The sequence below is a fragment of the Cololabis saira genome, chromosome 7 (assembly GCF_033807715.1).
Source record: "Cololabis saira isolate AMF1-May2022 chromosome 7, fColSai1.1, whole genome shotgun sequence".
In the NCBI taxonomy this organism is placed as follows: domain Eukaryota; kingdom Metazoa; phylum Chordata; class Actinopteri; order Beloniformes; family Belonidae; genus Cololabis; species Cololabis saira.
Window position 1 is genome coordinate 14257112 of NC_084593.1, and position 22323 is coordinate 14279434.

At 43.0% G+C, this 22323-nt stretch overlaps 1 protein-coding gene across 1 annotated transcript in view; it reads right to left on the minus strand.

Annotated features, from left to right (window-relative positions):
- LOC133447336 (cohesin subunit SA-2) overlaps positions 1–22323 on the minus strand; it is a 40530-nt gene that overhangs the window by 12750 nt on the left and 5457 nt on the right. The window contains exons 7-20 of the mRNA XM_061726009.1: positions 22127–22278; positions 20778–20975; positions 19068–19166; positions 18462–18541; positions 14696–14803; positions 12740–12836; positions 12318–12420; positions 10316–10419; positions 5481–5573; positions 5299–5391; positions 3944–4144; positions 991–1058; positions 810–897; positions 424–504 (exon numbers count right to left, since the gene is read on the minus strand). Coding sequence (XP_061581993.1) covers positions 424–504; positions 810–897; positions 991–1058; positions 3944–4144; positions 5299–5391; positions 5481–5573; positions 10316–10419; positions 12318–12420; positions 12740–12836; positions 14696–14803; positions 18462–18541; positions 19068–19166; positions 20778–20975; positions 22127–22278 — 1565 coding nt within the window. The remainder of the gene's footprint in view (positions 1–423; positions 505–809; positions 898–990; positions 1059–3943; positions 4145–5298; positions 5392–5480; positions 5574–10315; positions 10420–12317; positions 12421–12739; positions 12837–14695; positions 14804–18461; positions 18542–19067; positions 19167–20777; positions 20976–22126; positions 22279–22323) is intronic.

Here is a 22323-nt window from a genome sequence, read left to right on the forward strand (position 1 = left end):
AGAAAAACAAATGTACTAATGACATGACAGAAGGGAATGTGAGGAGACAGGAGTTTAATTTTAAACCCAATAACAAACAGAACACCAATAAATAAATGCAAACAGTAAGAAGAAGCATGAACCTGTGACAAATGAATATCTGTGCGTCACTCTGGGCTCAGACGCAGTGTGACAGATTGTTGCGTTATTCTCCTGCTGGTGACGCAGCTGGTGAATTGTTGGACACAGACAACACAGAGCAGAAAGGCTCCACAAACACTCAGGACGGACACCAACACAGACACGACGGGCTGCTGGGGATGTGAGAGACATCATCAAAGCACTGACTATGTGGACTGGCTGACACAGCCATGTTAGAGACAAACCCTAACCAAAAAGGTCAAACATTTTAAAGGTTTAATGAATAAGAAGAGGAACAAGAACCTTGGATGGTTGGGAGTTGACTGCATTTACTTTGGCCCACATCAGGTGAAAAGCTGCAAACTTCAGAGCCGAAACGATGAGCTGAAATTATCCAAGTGAAATTTAGTTTCGTTAGTGATTTACTATTATGTGCAAAATATATTATTTGACTCCTCCAAAACAACTCATAATGAAAAACAACAACAAAACTCATACACATAAACACACATGACACAAAAGCTAAAAATTAATTCGTTTTTAGCTCACTTATAGGCATTTCAAGATAATAAAATTACATAATATATATAAAGTTTTACCCTCCTTCCTCTTTCTTTTCATTTCCGCAAAAGTAAAATCCTAATCAATTCACAACCATCCCCCTTAAATGATCAAATTTGGCCATAAACCTCAGTGTGAATCTCCAGAGAGTCAGTCCTGCTCTTCAGCAATTTAAGGCATGAGTCAAACAGATTCCAGTCATTCAGGTCCTTAGCACTGGAAAACAAACACACCCAGCATCAACAAACAGTCTTTGTATTTTAAAAGGTGCAATTACAACTGTGGTCACGAGTAGAAATAAAGACTTACCTGCTCAGGACAGCAATCCTTTTTAAGGCAATCGCTGCCATGTATACTTCATCGTCATCTGCGGCACCCTAAGTTATATAAACACACAATGAAACACTAAGAGGAGATTCCTGAGATGCTCAGACTTACAAAAATAGGTGTACAAACAACTAGTTATGCACCGAATGTTCGGTAACCGAAATTGTTCTGCCGAAAATAGCAAAACATACTTTCGGTGTTCGGTGGAATAAGTGGGGAAAAAACCAAACAATTAATAACGCCGTGTTTAGATGACGCAATCAAACAGCGAACAGCGTGGAGTGAGGGGCGTGCGGTGTTAAATGGCAGCATGTCAGATCATTACTTGGATGTGGGGAAAAAGCAGAGGAAACGAGAAATGATCCAGGCTGAGTTGGATTTGGGAAAGCTGCGTGGTGATGGAGACGGTTACGGGACGCACAGCGCAGAAGATGGGGGAGAGAGTGCAGAGAAAAGGGCCCGTACTACCGATGCGCTAGAGAACCCTCACTGTCTGATATGACGAGATCCTCCAAGAAAATAACCTAGATTTTTACAATTATTATACAAGGCTTCAAATTACGGAGATCAGCCCCGCCCCGCCGCGACCTGATTAACTGGATTTGAACGGAAGAAAATGAAAAAGGATTATGAGAAAAAATACAATAAGTACAGTAAGACAAATTGTGACTGGCAGGTAGGGGTGGGCGATATGACCTAAAATTAATATCACGGTATTTTTCATCTTTTGAACGGTGACGGTATAATATCACGGTATTTTTTGGTACGTTTTGGGAGGAGTAGCCTGTCCTGTCCCTTTATGTGAATAAGGTTAATATTTTTATAATATAATAAGTAAATGGTAGGTATCCTTATCAAAAAGAGACATGGGAGAGTATTATGCATTCTCAACATACTTATTTGGCAAAAAACCTAAAGATCTTACACATTATATATATATATATATATATATATATATATATATATATATATATATATATATATATATATATATATATATAATATTATATTTATTTTTATTATATTATATTTTAAATATTTTGTAAACCTGTCTTAAAATGTAATACTGGACCTCGGTTGGGCTGGTTGGACAGCGGGTGGTGGAAGATTTCCCTTAATTTTATTCTCTTATTCTCTAATTTTCTTCTAAAGCCGCGGTACAGGTGTGTTTTTTCGAGAGAAGAACATGGTTATGGGTCACTCTCTTTCTTTTGGGCAAAAAGATTCTTTTAAACCGACATTCATTAATTTTTTCTCCATCTTGAAGTCGGTGGCTGGTATTCCGGCAGGTTGAAACAGCGCTCTGCGCTCCGCTGCCGTCAAAGACCCGCCCAGCTCTGCTTCTGATTGGCTAGAGTTAGTTTGGTTGAGCCAGAACCTGCTTTCCTCTCATTCCATTGGTAGACGAAAACCTTTTTTTTTCTCTCAAACCTTTTTTTTTTTTTTTTTAAAGCACTCAAACTCGCACGCCGAGAAAAAAAACTCCGTACGCCGGAGATCCGGCACGGTGCCGGAATACTTTAAGCCCTGTCATTTCTTACTACTCTTGTCGTAAGGTGTAGCAGCATAAACGATGCCTGCAGTGAAAGCTGTGTAGTCTTGGGACGTACTCCGCTGGTGCTGCTGGTCGCACTTGCGCTCGTTTTGGCCCGGGTTGCCTCTTCATATTCACGGGCGTGCGTGTTTTTTAAGTGATGAAACAGGTTGCTTGTGTTTCCACCTCTTGCTGTCACAACACGGCAGCAAACCTTGCATATCACCGACGTTTTTAATTCCTTATTTAGGCTTATTATTTTATAATTGATTTATTACGGTATTGACGGTATTGCAAAATCCATGTCGTGGCGCAGTTTCACACCGGTGATGACTATGACACCGGTGTACCGCCCACCCCTACTGGCAGGTATTTCACTGCACATTTATTTGATTTATGCAATGGTGAAAAAATTTGGGAAAAATAAATGAAAAACTGTGAAGAACCATTGTTCGGTATTATTCGGTATTCGGCCAAGTGTTTATTATTATTTTCGGTTTCGGTCACAAATTTTAATTTCGGTGCATCACTACAAACAACTGTACAACAAATGAAAATGCTTTTATTAAAAAATGTCTAAATCTGATTCATAAATTGTTGTTGTAATTGTTGTAACTAATGCAGTTAATTGAGTATGATAAAACGTTGCTCTCAGATGTAAACAGTACCAGAAGAAATTAAGTCATACTGTAATAGAGTGAATGCGCATGACGTCACAGATGCGACTTCACAGCAGGTTTCGCCCACTGAGTGGCAGAAAGACTGAGTTTCAGAAAGACTGAGTGGCAGCGTAAACCTTCAGTTTGACACTCGAAAACATCTAAAATGGGAAATGTGCGATCGACTGTACTCATAGATTTAGCAAGAAATCTGAGTTATCGTTTTATCCAAATCCTGCCTTAAAGTAGGACCAAGGGTCAAGACTTTTGTAAGCCTTCGAGCTTTGCTTTGTGTATTTCCCCGGCGTAGAAATTAAGTACATATAAATATCAGGAAACTGGCTTTGTGGCCAAATATTAATGTCCATGGACCACTGGTTCTTGGGGTAACTGTACGGGTCACTGTCAAGTCCAACTGCCTTTAATTTAATACGATAATCGGCTGTTATCCCGTCTTCTCCACTAGTTGCAGCCATTTTTGCTGATGTTTTGCCACTCAGTGCGAGTGAGGGGACGTGGTCCAGTGACATCAATGCATACCCTCTATTATATCCATAACTTGATTGAAGTTATTGAAAATAAAAAGTTTGTGTTGTTAAACCATAAAGCAATATGAGAGCTTCGTCATCAAATATAAGAAGGACGAAATGACAGGGACTTTATTTTTAGTTTTGTGTACGTAATGTACTTAATAAACTGTGTATGTTGGAATGTGCATTCCTCGTTGGCAACGCTCTCTCACCTGCAGCAAGTCGTCGAAGTAGGTGTTGAAACAGTCGGTCAGGTCGTCAAACAGCTGGCTAAAGGCCTGGTTAGCGCGGGAGGAGAAGGTGTAGCGCTCTGAGCAGAGACTGCTGACCAGGCGGGCGCCAGCCTGCAGCACAATCCCATCTGTGTGCTTTTTCATGATGTCACATATCTCAGACAGCAGCAGATCCAGATGCTGACAGAGAGAGAAAGACAAAGAGAACATTACAGAACAGAAAAAGTACAACATGGAGTTATCACTTTTATACTTCAATATTACTCAACTATGATGGCTGTTGCGGTCGTTAACAGGGCTTATATCCGAAATATACTAACATGAAGGCTAGTCTTTAAGTCCCCCCACCCTTTTTACCTCTGTACACTGCAAAAACTCAAAATCTTAACAAGAATATTTGTCTTATTTCTAGTTAAAATGTCTCATTTTTAGTCAGAAAAATCTCATTACACTTAAAACAAGACTCATCACTGGAAAAAACAACAATTTTCACCTGTTTCAAATAGATTTTCACTTAAAATAAGTAGAAAAATCTGCGAGTGGAACAAGATTTATTTGCTTGTAATGATAAATCTTGTCCCACTGGCAGATTTTTCTACTTATTTTTACTTGAAACAGGTGAAAATTGTCAAATAACAAATTATTTTTCGGGTAATGACTCTTTTTTTAAGTGTAATGAGATTTTTTGACTAAAAATGAGACATTTTAACTAAAAATAAGACAAATATTCTTGGTAGGATTTTTGAGTTTTTGCAGTGTAATCCATGTGTATTTCTTAAGAGGAGAAACTTGTAGTGTCCGACCATTCTCCTTTTTTATATATCCTCTAAAACATGTGCGTTACAACTGTACGATCACACTGATGTTCTGAATTCAGTTTCACTGACCATATAACATTATCAATAAATGTAATACAGGATTCAGTGTTATGGACACATCTCTCTGAGCTCTCAGCTTTTTCAAATATAGCCCTAAAGCACCTCCTGAGGTTTGACAGCTACTACTTTTATTTTCATGCAAAAATGAATGACCTCAATGGCAGATTTTCAATCCTTCCTACAATCTCCTCTGCAGTGCGAGGGCTTGTGTCTGGTCCTTCAGCTGGTGTTTCACAGATATACTATCCTAGTATCTTGTAGATCTGAACCTTATCATGCACCAAGACAATGACCTCAAATAGGCTTGACCTGATCTCTACCGTAGAACCAACAGGGGGTATATTGGGGTATATTCATAGATTTAGAGGTGCAGTAAATATTGAACTTAGTTCATAGCTTAATTTTGAGATTAATCAGGGTAGCTTATATTTTTGATCCTCCAGATCTAACGCTTACCTTGTCAAACCGCTGAATGCTGCTGTACATGTCCAGATCAAAGTAAAGCGGAGCCTTGAGAAGGAGACTCACCTTCCCTCCATCTGCTGAGTACTGCAAGACAAACTCTGCATTAGACATTTGATATGTGTCTTTGAAAGAAAAAAACAAAACACAACACCTTTATATGAAATGTCGTGAACCTTGGCAAGCAGCTGTGGTAGTATGGGGATGAAGTGCGTGGTGATGCGACTCCTGTCTTGTTCTTGAATCTTCTTATCCTTCATACTCAACATCTAATTTCACATGAAAAGCAAATAGGTAATGTGCCCACAAGGAGACGGTATAATATAATCTTAATGCAAGTTTTGCGTTCAAGATAAATCACAACAACGGATGTCAAACATGCACAACAGAGGTTAAAGAGAGTTATTTAGCTCGTTGTTTCATCAATCTGAACTAAAGTGTATTACATTTGTATTAGTATTGTTCCGATCACGGCATTTTCAAAACATCAGTAAAAACATATCGGGACATACCTAGTTATTAATGTTTTTAATATATATTAAATCGTTTTATATATATCGTTGCATTGAACGTCACTTCCGGACGGAAGTACCGTATTTTCACGACCATATGGCGCACTGTGTGGAAAGGCGCACCCTCAGTTTTGTGTGTCATTTTTGGTTTTAAAACACACATACGGCGCACCGACCCAAAAGGCGCCGTCTACGGAGACGGAGCTGCACACACACGCGTTGCAAAACACACACCCGCTAAAAATAGAGCGGAAGCAAAACTTAGTTTGATATTTTATTTCACTTTTCACATCAATCAAACCCTTCAAAGGTTCATCTTCTGTTTCTGCATTAAAGAATTAAAAAAAACCACCCCCCCCGCGCTGGACCGGGTCCCGGTCCGCCCCCCCCCCCCCCCGTGCTGGTCCTCCTCCGCCCCCCGCACTGGTCCCGCTTACACACACGCGCTGTCGGGGAGCCGGTACCGGGTTGTATCCGACAGGAGCTCCGCTCCGCTAATTCAGCTGCGCCAGTCCGAATTTCCAGACCTGTCTCGGCCACTTGATCATCATCCCTTCATCCAGCCACCCCTTTTCATTCGTCCTTATAATGACTCCGGCTGGAAACGTCTTATGCAAAGTTTTTCTTTTAAAAATCACCATACAGTTTCTGTCCATCAGCGCGGCAGGCAAGCACCACATAAATAAGAATGTGTGTGTGTCGCGCCGCGAAATACACACACCGCATGTCGGAGATCCGGTACCGGGTTTGTAACCGACAGATTTGGCTGCAAATCTCGGAGGGTGAAGCTGATCCGACCTGAGACGTACCCCAGAAATCTCTGCTCGCAAAGCGGCCGGGAACCAGGTCGATCGGATCCCGCTTGGGGAACCAGGAAGTCGGGCTGCAGCAGCGCCCATCACCGCGGCTTTAACCGGGGAACGTGACCGGTTCCGACCGGCCGGGACCGGAGGAGCCCGCCTGCACTGGTAGTAGGGGCTCCCGGGGAAAGAGCACCGGCATTTCAGCCGGATCTGCCCCGGGGATGCGGCGGTCGGACCCGCAAACCCACGGCAGGTGCATCGGTTCCCGACATGCATAACACACGCGCGCTGCAGAACAAGTGTGCTTATTTAAATAGAGCGGAGCAAAACTTTGTTTGATTGTATTTTATTTCACTTTACAGATCAAGCAAATCCTTAAAAGTCTTCATCATCTGTTTCGCATTAATCAGCTCAGTGGAGTCTCATTCACGTCCGCAGCTCACGGGTGCTTCACCCGCCCCCTTCTCTTTTTACCGTTCTCATAGTGGCCGGCGGTACATTACCGTAATTCAGGTAATAGACACGGCGCACCGTTTCATAAGGCGCCCGGCACATTAAAAAAAAAAAGAAATAAAAAAATGTGCGCCTTATGGTCGCGAAAATACGGTAAGCGAAACTAACATGGTTTACATGTTTGAATTGTGAAATTTTATATACAGGTATGTTCATGTTGCATTAAGCTGCTGCTATTCATTTCATGCCATTCAGAATGTTGCACTAAGGTTAAGCTAAAAAGTATTTTAATTTTCTTGTGTTTGTGAGTTTGACTGGATGTCATTCAACTAGCTCTTTTGAAGTTAAATTCATTTATTTTTGTTATTGCACTATTCTGCACTTTTTGTTTTAGTTTACAATTTCATGTTTTTACATTTTGTGGCACCACTGCTGATAAGCTTTGTTGAAATATGTGTCCATATTGTTCTCCAATGGACAATAAAAGAAACTTGGGATAATTTGAGTTTTAGTCCTTTTCATTTTTTTAATTCATTGCCAAAATGTATCTGATTGGGAAAAAGTATCGGAAATGTATCGGGAGTGTCAGGGTTTGACACTTCCCCCCAGTGTTTGTAACTTTCAGTTCTGTCTTGCCCCGCCTGTGTCCCATCTGCCCTGATTGTGTCCACACCTGTGTCTCGTCTTGTCTCGTTATCCCCTCAGTATATCTTGTCTTGTCATTCCTTGGTTCCCTGTCGGTCCGTACTGGTTCTTCCCTCCATGTCTCCTCGTCGGTTTTCCCTGTTCCTGGTTTTTGTTTATCCTGCTCTGCAGCGCCTTGTGTTTTGCCTTTTTTTGGATTAAATCCTTTTGTTTTTGAGAACTCCTGCCTCTGGCCTCCCTCTCTCTCCCTGCACTTGGGTCCTTTAAAAACCATACCACAACAGAACGGACCGACCAACATGGACCCAGCGGGAGAGTATATTACTCTTTTTGAGTTCTTCCGCCGAGAGGCAGAGAAAAATGGGGACCCCTTTCTGGGAACCTGCCAGGCTCGAGGCGGGCCCGGGGGTTCTCAGCCCCAGGGGAAGCGACGGCGTCAGCGCCAGCCTGTTCCGGTGGGGGCCCTGGACGCACCTCTTCCTGTTCCCGAGGTGGTCCTGGACGCATTCCAGCCTGTTCCCCCCTTCTGGGGAACACGCCTGGCTCGAGGCGGGCCCGGGGGTTCTCAGCCCCAGGGGAAGCGACGGCGCCAGCGCCAGCCCCAGCCTGTTCCTGATCCAGCGGTGGTCCTGGACGCATCGCCCCCTGTTCCTGCTCCAGCGGTGGTCCTGGACGCATCGCCCCCTTTTCCTGCTCCAGCGGTGGTCCTGGATGCATCGCCCCCTGTTCCTGCTCCAGCGGTGGTCCTGGACGCATCGCCCCCTGTTCCTGCTCCAGCGGTGGTCCTGGACGCATCGCTCCCTGTTCCTGCTCTAGCGGTGGTCCTGGACGCATCGCTCCCTGTTCCTGCTCCAGCTCCGAGGACCCGTGCCCCCCCTCAGCCAGCTCCGAGGACCCGTGCCCCCCCTCAGCCAGCTCCGAGGACCCGTGCCCCCCCTCAGCCAGCTCCTAGGACCCGTGCCCCCCCTCAGCCAGCTCCGAGGACCCGTGCCCCCCCTCAGCCAGCTCCTAGGACCCGTGCCCCCCCTCAGCCAGCTCCGAGGACCCGTGTTCCCCCCCAGCCCGCCCTGGATGTGGACTGTGGGGACATCTGGGATCTGTCCCTTGAGGGGGGGCCAGCGCCCCGGACCCGGGTACCCCCGCAGCCGGCACCTCGGACCCGGGTACCCCCGCAGCCGGCACCTCGGACCCGGGTACCCCCGCAGCCAGCGCCACGGACCCGGGTCCCCACTCTGGCAGCTCCGGGGATCCTCTGCCCCCCGACGCCGGCTCCCCGCATCCTGTCTGCTCCTGTTCCGGTTCCCCGCATCCTGTCTGCTCCTGTTCCGGTTCCCCGCATCCTGTCTGCTCCTGTTCCGGTTCCCCGCATCCTGTCTGCTCCTGTTCCGGTTCCCCGCATCCTGTCTGCTCCTGTTCCGGTTCCCCGCATCCTGTCAGTCCCGACTCCGGCTCCCCGCCTCCTGTCAGCCCCGACTCCGGATCCTGAGGCGGTCCCGCAGCCCTCTGTGCCTGAGGCGGTCCCGCAGCCCTCTGTGCCTGAGGCGGTCCCGCAGCCCTCTGTGCCTGAGGCGGTCCCGCAGCCCTCTGTTCCTGAGGCGGTCCCGCAGCCCTCTGTTCCTGAGGCGGTCCCGCAGCCCTCTGTTCCTGAGGCGGTCCCGCAGCCCTCTGTTCCTGAGGCGGTCCCGCAGCCCTCTGTTCCTGAGGCGGTCCCGCAGCCCTCTGTTCCTGAGGCGGTCCCGCAGCCCTCTGTTCCTGAGGCGGTCCCGCAGCCCTCGGTTCCTGAGGCGGTCCCGCAGCCCTCGGTTCCTGAGGCGGTCCCAGAGCCCCGTCAGGTTCCCGAGCCCCGTCAGGTTCCCGAGCCCCGTCAGGTTCCCGAGCCCCGTCAGGTTCCCGAGCCCTGTCAAGTCCCCGAGCCACGCCAAGAATCCCCGTCACGCCCCCCGCCAAGACCCAGGCCTAGGCCTCGGGGACGCCCCCCCGAGCGGTCTCGCTGGTCTGCCCGGTCCCGAGGTCGGCCCCCGGAACTTTGGCCGTGTGTGGCCTGGGCCCTCCTCCAGGCCCCCTCCGCCCACCCTGGGTTAGGACTCTGGGGACATCTGGGATCTGTCCCTTGAGGGGGGGGTACTGTCAGGGTTTGACACTTCCCCCCAGTGTTTGTAACTTTCAGTTCTGTCTTGCCCCGCCTGTGTCCCATCTGCCCTGATTGTGTCCACACCTGTGTCTCGTCTTGTCTCGTTATCCCCTCAGTATATCTTGTCTTGTCATTCCTTGGTTCCCTGTCGGTCCGTACTGGTTCTTCCCTCCATGTCTCCTCGTCGGTTTTCCCTGTTCCTGGTTTTTGTTTATCCTGCTCTGCAGCGCCTTGTGTTTTGCCTTTTTTTGGATTAAATCCTTTTGTTTTTGAGAACTCCTGCCTCTGGCCTCCCTCTCTCTCCCTGCACTTGGGTCCTTTAAAAACCATACCACAACAGGGAGCCAAAAAAAGTGATCGGATCGGGGAAAATCGGGATCGGCAGATACTCAAACTCAAGTGATCGGGATCGGATCGGGAGCTAAAAAATCCTGATCGGGACAACCCTAGTTTGTATGTGTCAGCACCTTTTTGCCTGGAGCTCTCCCTGTGGGTGGCGTCGCCTGCGATGCCTGTCTCATTGCACACATCATAATCTCTAAGAGCACCCCCTCCTCGTCATACGTGAGACCTGACAACAAAACGGCACAAGTGACAGCATATCATTTCATAAATTACGTTTTTTTTAAGTAAGTTCAGATAAGTTTTAAAAAAAGACAGACATTGGCCGGGTTTCCCAGATCAGTTAAGTAGTTCTTAACAGCGAAAGACTTCTTTCAAACCTTCTTAAGGAGCCTGTGAAAGAAAATCGCGTTTCCCAGAGTCGCTCTTAGCTTAAGTATCTCTTTCATTAAGAAGGAAATGAAAGATGCTGCTGACCCAGTCTTTACAACCATCTTAGTGAACAAACACTCACAGATCCAGCCGCGTCAGGCAAAACAATATTACACCAAGCAATGAGATATTAAAACAATGCACCCCGCACAAGTTTTGATCTATTTTATACTTTAGATTTATATTGTTTAGCATTTATTGGTGACAGCAAAGGGGGAAAAAAAGAAAAATAAGGAATAACAAGTGTGTTCCTGTATATGCTTTATGCATTACGCACAAATAAAACGATCATCATGAATATCATTTATTTGATAATTTGGCTGCTATACAGCATGTTCTCGCTGCAAATCAACCGCGTCACCGTGCGCGAAGCAGAACTGTTTTTATGAACGCATTGGTGCGTCAGCACTTCAGTCCCCTGGACGTGTGTCGGACCGCGCTGTCCAGGCAGCCGGGACACCGATCCTCCTGCGCCGAGCCTGAGCGCATCTATGTGATGACAGGGAAGCAGCAGCTGATCAACGGGATCCTTTGATGAATCGTTCATTACAGTCTCAAATATAATCAATGGTGTCGGTTTATATTAAAGAATCTTTTTGCCCAGAAGAAAAAAGAGCGAAGACAACGACCCATAACTATTTTCTTCTCTTGAAAAAACCCACCTGCGGGATGCAGCAGCATCAGAAGAGCAGGAATACGTGCGTGGCGGGGATGATCTCTGCAATCTGAAGCCCTCTATAATTGTAAAAAGAATTTCACTTATCACGGGTTCTTTTTGGAACATAACCCCTGCGAAAAACCAGGGATTGCTGTAATTCCACGTTGCGATTTGCGAAACTCGCCTTCTCTTGGCTCATGTTTTTGAACGCACACACACGCCCACCACGTTTCCTCCCGGTTTCTGCGTGTGGGGAAAAAAATCCTCACTGTAGCCAGAAATAACGGAGTAACGCACCGTTTGGATGAAAAAGGGTCATTGAATTATATTTATCATCTTAATTTTTCATTTTAACGCACAGGCAGCAGGGAATTAGTGCGTTAGGTAGCAGTGCTGCGTGTGAAAATGCGCTGATAGTGATCGGTGATCGATTCGCCTGGCATCGATTATTTGGTTTCAGAACCGGACAGCTGCTCCAAAGAGCTTCTGAAAGAGCGAAACTAAAGAACGGTGTTAAGAAGTCATCTGGGAAACACCCGTATCTTAGGGTTCTCTCTTAGTTCAAACCTTCTTTGAACCTCTCTTAAATCCTTAAGAGAGGTTGGATCTGGGAAACCCGGCCATTATTGATTTGTGGGACTGTAAGAACATAATTAATATAAACTGTGCAATGGTGTTAAGACTGATTAATCAAGAGATGAGACTTGAAGAGATTTTATTGAGCCTAATCTCAATATCAGTTGTGCCCATTAATCCCATCCCTTATCAATTTCAATGTTGAAACAAGTACACCAACACTGGTTTTTAGCCTCATCACACCTTCACCATTTCAAAATTAATACTTCTTTCTGAAAAACTAACACTGCCAAAAGGTCAGTAGTGCCGCATCGTTGCAACATCTCCACTTTAACTACACCTACACACAATTGTGAGTCTGATTTTCAGAATCTAATGGGATCAATGATGGAATTGATAAGTTTCAGTTCTGATCAGTTGAGAACAGGTTTTTTATTTTCCCTTATCCTGATGTTTCTCACCAGTATCCTGTAGCAGCACATCTGTCATGGTGCCCCAGTCTCTCAGCTCCGATCCTGCCACCGCCCACAGACTGTCCACCAGGTACGCCCCATGGTCGTGGAACTGCAGAAAGCACGCCGCTTCAGTTTTATAAAAGGAAGTCAAGTACTGTTGTGTTTGTTGGCTCCAATAATCATAATTCATTTTACCAACAGTGTCTACATTTTAAAATATATTGAGTAAATGCTGCTCTAAGGATAACATCTGTGGCGTTTTTTGATTAGGGGAGTCAGTAGAATAATTACTTTCAACTTGAAAACATAACGGGAAATTAATTAAATGGATGAAAAATGTACTTAAAAACTCTGAAATCAATGTCATTACTTCAAATTCAAACGGACGGAAAGAAGAGAATTAATATGAAGCGTGAAGAAATTACTACCTGACTTTCGATGAAGAATGTGACGAGAATTTGTAAAAAGGCTGCATTGTTGCTCCACTCATCACCATTGTCCCCAGGGCCAGTCATATCTTTCAGCCTGACACAAGCACATAAAAATTACTTCCCCATCATGAGCCAAAAAATAAGAGAAAACAAAGTAAAAAAAACAGTAAAAAAAACAGTTACACAGTAAGAATAGTGAAATGGCAGTCTTATTGGGCCATCAGGGATGAAGTAATCACATGTCTAACAGAATTAAAACACATACAAAGCTTCATCATAAAAATGCAGAGACAGATCTATATGTGATCCATATACAGTAGACGATGCTGATTGTATTGACACAATCAAATCTCATGAGTTCCTAGCCATTAAAACTCAAATAATGAACAACTGGTAAGAACTGTATCTCCTCTGAAAATCTTATAAAAATCAGTATCCAGTACCAGTTATCACCTCTCTTCTGGCTATTTGTTTCACAGACTTTCTTGTACATGGTTTTCTCTTGGAGTCAATAATGTCGTTTTTTTTTTTAGTTCCTGTGATAAAGTAGGAAAAGTTGGTAGTTCAGATAATAACTGACAGATAGCTCCTGCTAGCATTATTTCAAAAGCCATGGGATTAATCATCTTGTCTGACAAACAGTTTGGTTCTAAATCTGGCACCAACATGTATATATGTTTTAGAGGAAATAATAAATAATTACAAAAGAAAATCATCTGTTGTATGGTTTATAGATACCTCTAAGGCCTTTGACATAATTGTTTATGGTGCACTCGATCAAGCAGGGGTGCCTAAACTCAAGAGTTCTGTCTTTTCTGTCTATTTACAGCAGATCAAGCAGGTTAAATGTAAGAAATTGTACATCTTCATCCTTTCATGTGTGTAAATGTGTCAGACAGGGGAGTATTTTATCCCTGGCGCTGCTCAATTTTTATATGAATGACCTACTGAATCAGTTGAACATGTGTAGAAGTGGTTGTATTTTAAGGAAAGTGAACCATTTCATGTTGACTGATGACCTCAGGTCTCCAACAGCTCATTAATATGTGCTCTGCTTGTAATGAACAACATGACATCAAATATAATGCTGCAAAAAGTGTCGTTATGATCTTCGGAACTGAGGAAGACAACTTTTTCTGACTTCAGACTGGCAGGTGATGCTATACACGTTTCCAATAATGTTAATTTTCTTGGATATTGGATTACAGATCAGGTCACAGACGAGGATGTTAACTGACAGTGTATGTTGTATGTGCAAGCAAACATTTTCTTGCAGAAGTTCAGTTGGTGTAGTGATCCTGTGACGCCGACTTTGTTCAAAGTTTATTGTATTTGGCACATTCAGATTCTGAAGACACTTTAAAAAAGAGTGCGATGGATGCCAGTAAAATGTTTGTGGCGCCTTGAGTCAACTCTTTATAGTCCGTCTTGAGGGGTCGTGTGTTTAAATGCAACAGCAGACTGAATGACAACAAATGAAATAATCTCAATGTTGTCAAATAATTAAGTGTAGTGCTAAACGCTATCGGCCTGAGAGACACTGCTACAGTTGTCTTTTAAATTAATGTTTGATTCATTGGTCTCCATTTGTTACTGTTTTTTTTTAATAGCCCTTTAAATCTGCAATAAAGTTTGTGTAATTATATATATATATATATATATATATATATATATATATATATATATATATATATATACACACACACACACACACACATACATATATATATATATATATATATATATATATATATATACATACACACACATATATGTATATATATAAATATATATATATATATATATACACACACATATATGTATATATATAAATATATATATATATATATATATATATATACACACACACATACATACATACATGCATGCATACATACATACATACATACATACATAAATACATACACACACACACGAGAAATTCAAGCGTACTTGTTGTACACAAATGCACCCGCTGTAGATGCCAGGCCTCGATGTAAAGCATAAATTAAGGGAAAGATCTGGTGGCATTCCTCCTCATTCAGGCCTTCATCCGTGGTCCTGCAAGATGCAAAAGATCAAATAATAGTTATATTAAATCTATTGGGTTAAATCAAGTAATTTTGGTCTTCTGAAATGTTTTAAGCTTTTGAATATGAAAAACAGATCTACAAAAATAATAATTAAATAAGCAGCTTCATTTTCACATGGTAACCTCCATCCTCTATTAACCTTGAACCATCTCATTTACACTCAGTGTGAATTCTTGACAAATGTGATATCATCACAATTGGTGCAGTGAATCCCAAGTGACTGCCATTTGTTAGCTGGATGAGCAACACTTCCTTTCAAAAATAATTGCTTTACTCGTGGGTCTAGAGGAGTTCCTCATTGAGGAATCTAAACTTAAAACAAATACTGCCCATATAAGGGCAATAATATGCAAAAATCTAAAAAGGATAAAGAAAAAAAAAATCTACAAAAATTCCAAACTGCACATGTGACAATTTTTAGACGGAGGGCAAAACCCACTGGTTCAGCCTTAAAGCACTATAGATTAAATCTATGTGAATGTGCCCAGTACTGTAAGATGGGAATAGCTCATGACCCTAGCATGAGTAGCAGCAAGCCTTTAAAATATGTTGAGTCAGAAACAAAGCAGAGTGTAGCTGCACTTGCCATATACTTTACTAACTTTGCAACAAATTTGGAAGAAAAGATGTCAAGAACCTGGAGTGACAATGATCTACTGGTTTTCATTAGTGACAGTGATGTGCCAATGTGCCTGAAATTATTCACATACTCCACAAAAGATGCATCTACAAAAGCAAAGAGCAAGTAATTAATAACCTGAAATCATTTTGAAAGAAAATAAAATAAAACATGACAACAGTGATCTAAAGCCGGGCATACACTGTGCGATTATCGGCTCGTTTTGAGCCGATTTTCCAGTCGTGCGATTTTTTTTGATCGGGCCCGATTTTGACCCAATCGTTGCTCATGCCTCGTGCAGTGTACGTGGGGTAACGACGAGAGATTAACACCTCACGACGAGCTCCCGATCACAAATCGTGAGGTCGCAAGAAAATCAAGCATGTTTGAAATCCTGGTCGCTCCTCGTGAAGGAATCGCACAGTTGAAGCAGTGCTGCGACCCGATTGGCCTCATCCTTTCGCAGAGAGCATGCGCAATATCTGATGCCACGTCAAAAACTATTATTTGCAGTTTAAGTGTTGCAAATTCACATTACAAATCATGTTTTAATAGCAAAAAAAGACTGCATTTCCACGTACGGTGCGGGTCGCCGCGTACCCTGCGCCGTAGGCTCTGCGTTGGTGTAACGCGGAACCATAAATCAGCCTTAAGTGTGTGCGCTGTCTGCTGTTCGGAACAACTCTTTTTCTCTTCTCATTTTGCTGGGACGTCGGGTTCCTCCGCGAGACACAACTTTTGCGGTATGCGTTCTTTGTTGTGTCAAAAAATGATGCGCAGTGCCGACCCAATCAGAAACGGTACAGATATTTTGGGATTTTTTAAATATATATATATATAAAATTATAAAAAAATAAAGGATCCCATAACCTTTGATCAGGTGGGCAGGACGCACGTTTGGGTTGGAACAGCCTACCCGTGCCCCAAAACCGGCCTCGAGTTCCAGTACACAGAGGTCCGACGGGAGGATTATGATCGTATAGTGAGAGCAGACTGGTCGCATCCGAGCATCGGCTCGTACAGTGTGAGAACATAAATCGTGGGCTCTGAACTTTTGAACTCCGCGATCTAGTCGTGCAGTGTGAGATGGGGCAGTCTCATACGATTTAAAATATTGCACAGTGTATGCCCGGCTTTAAGTAGCAGTGGGCAACAGTGTGGTTGTGGAGCTGCTGCTACCGCGGGAACAGGTCTATCAGTCAATGCCGGCGAGTCTTACAGGTTGTTCAACTGATTACCGGGTAGCGTTTTTAGATTAGAGACCGTTATATTCCCTGGATCAATAACGTGTCTTTAACGCAGGCTGGGGAATGTAAATGCGAGGCGTGTTACGGCCTCCCCGGTGTTTGAAGCCATGTCGAGCAGAGGGAAGACGACTCGGAAGGCGTTATCGAGTGGTACTATGTAACATGAGAGCTGTCTCTGCCTTCAGCTACATCAGAAGAGCTGGCTGGATGTAAGAGATGGAGCAGGTGGCGGATCAACCGGATCTGAATAACAACGGGATTTGCATAGCGACTTCCCCCAAATCCTGTTGCACAAATATAACTAGAAGTTTCCCTCTGACAGTCCTGCTTTTGTGTTCTTTGATCGCAGATAACTTCTTTATAAGGCTCCTCAGTTTGTTAATGCTCTGAGTTTCGTAGCCTGCAAATCTGCGGCCTGTCATTTTAGTAGCCAGTTGCAGATTACAGCTCTGTAATGTTTATTCACTACCTCCACAGCTTTGAGGTACGACACGTCACCCTGTGTCAAGTTAATGTAAAAAAGGACAGGTGACATGCTAGATTCCGGTGTTGAACGAAGAGTATGTGCCAACGTTAAGGGGCAAGGGACTCTCTAAATCTTACTGTGGATTCACACCGTCAAAAATCGCCGATGGTTGCTCAGGACGCCTGCATCGCGCTGTTTCAAGCTGCGCTGCAGAACTACAGGAAGAAAGTGTATATAACCTACATAAATCTACATATAGCGTGCACATCTTCGGTTTCCTATTTCACCATGGATCACACTTTGGGAAACCTTTATATTTCGGAGTTATTTCTGCATAGATAAGAGTGAGTTTGATGCTCCTTAACAAGGTTTTTTTTAACTATTTTGCATTGAATCGATATAGCAAATAAAATAGTTTGGACCATACAGCTCCTCAACCATCAGATAGGTGTTTCACACGAGCAGTTCAGGTGAAAACGGCAGTCAAATCAGCAAAAGTGTCAGTTTGCTGGATGAAATGCATTAATTCCTGATAAAAATAAGTTTATTGGTGCACAGCTATGCTCATGTGTGCATGTGAATGCGTGTAAGTTTGTACATGAAAGTACAATCTGCATTGAGGCTTCTTGCTTCGGGAATCCCGGTCTGTGATTGGACGCTGCCTCGGCATCGCCGCTGCTCATTTGCATAAAGTTGAGATTCTCTCAACTTCAAATTGACGCTCCCGACGCCTCCATCGCCTCCAAGCCTCTTGCAGCCAGCTTCCATAGAAAATGAATGACAGACGGACGGCCGTGCCGCTTTTGGTGTGAATCCACGGTCAGTCTCTCTTGATTCAAGGCCGGCAAACCACCAGAGAGCCGGGCACATCTTGATATCTACAGATCTGTATCAGTCAGGACTTGCTGATTAGCTCCTGATCCCAAACTGCTTACAGTCCTGCAGTTCTATGAGAGAAGAGCTAGTCATAATAATAATAGATAATAATATAATCAGGAGACTGGAAGTTATTAACTTATCTGGTTTTCCCAAATGCATGTGAATACTGGCTAGTAGTATCTAATGCTATTTAAAAGTCTGATTTATCACATTTTCTCTCTCCTGTTGTATATCAAACTGTTAAAAAAAAAAAAACAGATTTGATGTCTAGAAGCAGCATCTATGTAAGAAAAACAGAAGCTCTAAAAATGATTATCCTATATTTGGTTTTGTTTTTATCTCCTTAAATAAATTCCTGCACAGCATGCATAAACAGCGTGACAATGAAACCACCAGAGACAGAAAACCCCCTCACTGGTCGATCGTCATCAACAGATTCACCACTTCGACTGCCACGTCTGGGTCTTTGTCCAGCACCATCGCGAGAATCCTTTCCTAAAATGCACACACACACGCACACACACACAGACCAATGTAAAATCGTGCCAAGAAACAAACACTCTATAACACACTGTGAATAACATGAACAGACGTGTATAAATATATCCAAACCCACTGATGTGTGTACTCACACATGCACAACCCCACTAATTAGGCATCAAGCCACAGCATAAAGACCATTTATCTGCAGCAGCACATGTGGCTTAGGAGGGTTTTTATGTGTTTGAGAAGCGCTTATTATCCATCAGTAACTGGCAGCAATTAACACACCCAGACACATGCCCAGACAAAGAGTGGAACCGTAACAACAAACAGGAATTGTGAGGGGAGAAAAAATATTGAAAAGCCATTGAAATATGGAGAGGGGTGCACAAAAGGTATGGGAGGAGAGACATAGGCAGGCACCAACTAAGAAACAAAACAAAACAGATTAGAGACAGATGCAGAGACGGGCAGACAGACAAACAAAAAGAAGCAGGCATTAAATGAGGCATGAGTTCAATCCAGAGGGATTCCTCACTTTAAATCTGCTGGTGAAAAGCTCCAGGCGGCCAATGAATTCTTTCTCTTGATACAGACCCTGCAGGGCGCGCACACACTGCAGACGCACTGGACTTTGCTGAGGGAAAACAGAACACAAAGTACTGTAACACACTTTACATATCCTTCCCCCAGACTGATGCTTCAGTCTGTTCATCGTGGACATCTCTCTTTGAGCAAGTGTGTGCAGACGATCCCTTCGCCAAGCTGAGATGTGAAATGGGGGTATCTGATAGTTGCCGTTTGTTTGTATTTGTTACCAAGATTATACAAAACTAGCAAGTCAAAGCTCACAAAACTTGGATAATTGGGCAAAAGAAGAAGCAATAAATTGTGTGTGCGATTTGGAAATTTTGCCTTCCTGTCTGTCAGCTGGTATTCTACAAGTTTCTTATGTGAGCTGCTGTGAGGATCCATTTACAATGAAAATCAATGGATTTCTGCCGTCTTTGTTAGCCTAGACGGAGAGCTCCAGACAGACAGTTGCTTTATCTGTAAAGGACGCTGTTGTCCACTGTGAATAAAAGGAATGGCCTGATAGTAACCTGTGTTTTTTGTCCACTGGGACCAAATGTGTCACGTTCTGTCTGCGATGTGACCACCAGAGTTTTGAGAGTAAAAAATGTTGTAATTTCACCAGACAGAAGCACTATGGAAATATGGACCACAGTTTAATTAAAAACTAAATCAATAAATACTTCAATTGATAGTCCATGAAAAATAAATAAATAGGAAACTGAAATAAGTACAAAATAAATAAATACAATCTTAATTTTTAAAATGACAGCTTATTTATTTCATGACAAATTATTAAATAATGGTATATTTATTGATGTCATCACACTTTTTCTCATAATGGCTCTTTTTTTTTTTTATTATTGAGACTTATTTTACATTGCCACTTTTATTTCATTGCTCTTTTAATTCCATTTTCTTATATTCAAATGAAGGGGCGTGGTCTCGTATGTGGGTCTGGCCAGTCATAAACGAAGAGGATGAACAAAAAGCAAGATTTTGGGCAGAATTTCACTGGATGTTTCAGATTTAAATACTGTAAAATATCTGAGACTGAAAGCATTTCAAACGAGAGAGGCTGCCAACCACCTTGATGAATCGGCAGCACGTCACCCACCTACACCAGCCTCACCGAGCCAGAGAATCCCTTTTCAGGAGTGTTACAAACTCCATTTATCCTGACTGCAGGCCAGTGCACCACCACTAAATCAATTTTATAAGAATTAAATGAATTATTGAATAATATTCAATCATTATTCAATGACGCTGGAAAAGAAGCAGATTAAGTGACTTTTTTCAGGTATTATAGAAGACTTGTTATTGAGTTATTACTGAAACGGCGGTCCATACGATAAAGGCTCTCTATTCACCTCAAAACATATAAAGTACGTCTGGATTTTACAGACACTACATTAAGGTGTAAATTACAAATAAAATCTAATGGAAATCCAACACATCTAAAAATAGTGAATAATTCAGTCAAATATCAAAATAAAACACTTTGTAAACATTTTTGTTGATGTCCAACATCACTGCATCAACAGGGAGGGATATTGTGCCTGAACAATGTGGAGAGGACCAAACAAAACCAAGTCACATGTGACACCAGGATGACTCTAGTGTAATCCCAGAGTAGCACTTTACTTCTTGTTTTGTCTCATCTGTGTTTGTTTACCTTGTCATGAAGGGTCCATCCGAAATATTTCAGACATCCGTCATTGAGAAAGTCCTCTGGGTTTGTTTTCACCCAAAGTCCCAACCCCTCAATACACACTGAGCGGATCTCAGGCACTCTGTCTCGGTAACGGTGCACAAACACACCACGGAGGATGCCGTTGACCATGGAGGACAAGTCCTGTCTGTTCTCTTGTAGCTACAGCATAAAAAACAGATCCTCTTAAATACATAAAGACAGCGAATACATGTTCTTCCTAATTTATTCACAGCATTTATGACTGTTTATAAAAACAAAAATATATAATTGTTTTGACCTTCAACATTCTGGGACAAACAACACACTTAACAGAGACTTAACAGAATTCGACTATGCAGTGATGATATTCAATTTCATTGTGTTTTAACAACTACAGCATATATGGCTGAAATGAAAATAAGTTGAGGTTAAAAAACACAACATAAAACAATAAAAATGTATTGTAGCAAAGTGGGAATAAAAGGTTTTCAAAGCTTAAACTTCAGTTTTAATTGACTGCTTCAGAACCACTGCCTTTGCTGTTGTGAACCTTTGGATTATTAATTCTTTAAGATATTTCCTTCAAAATTGACATCAGTAACTGTGTTTCCATGCAGTCAATAACCCTTTTAAAACCCGAATATTAGCAATAACCCGATTTTGCACTGCCATATAAACACCAATAACCCCTTTGAATAACCCGAATTTGCTCATATTCGGGTTTTTAAAAACCCGAAAATGACCCCTGGGTTACTCCTTTTAAAACCCGAATATTTGGTCATGTAAACGCCAAACGGGATATCCCGATCAAAAGGAACAGGAATTTGTTTTCTGCGCATGTTCTTTTCGCAAGGGAATCTTGTCTTTTTGAGTCCAGGAAGTTCTTATAAACATGGAGAAAAGCAAGACCAGGCCACACTTTTGGAGTGAGGAGGAGACTAATCATTTTATAAATGTAATGAAGGATATGAACATTTTGGCCTTTGTAGACGGTAGAATGTACCGGGATAGCGAGATTTACAAGAAGGTGAGCGAAAAGTTGCACGAAGCAGCATTTGTTTTGAATTTGGATACAGGAAGAAGAAGCGGAAATGACGGTAATTACGTCATGACGTTCTCCGCACGTCGCTGGTTTGATCGGGATATCCCTGTTTGCTCACGCATGTAAACGGAATATTATGAATGTTTCAGTAACCGGAATATTAGAAATAACCTGAATTTTGACTGCATGTAAACGTAGTCACTGCTGTAATGTCAGAGGCAACATATTTATGCGTGTAAGTGTGGTGCATCTGCGATCAGGTCAGTGTTTGTGTGTGTACATGTCTCACCTGACTGAAGGCGGCCCTCAGGTCCTCCAGTCTGTCAGTGGATCGTTCATGAGGCCTCTTGCTGTTCTCCATGTCTGCCCTCCGCTGGGTGGTCTGCAGCTGCACAGACACCGTCACCGACACCTCCACCATCTCTGTCATCAGCTTCATGGCTAGTAGAGAAAAATACACAAAGAAAGGTCTGACAGAACTATATA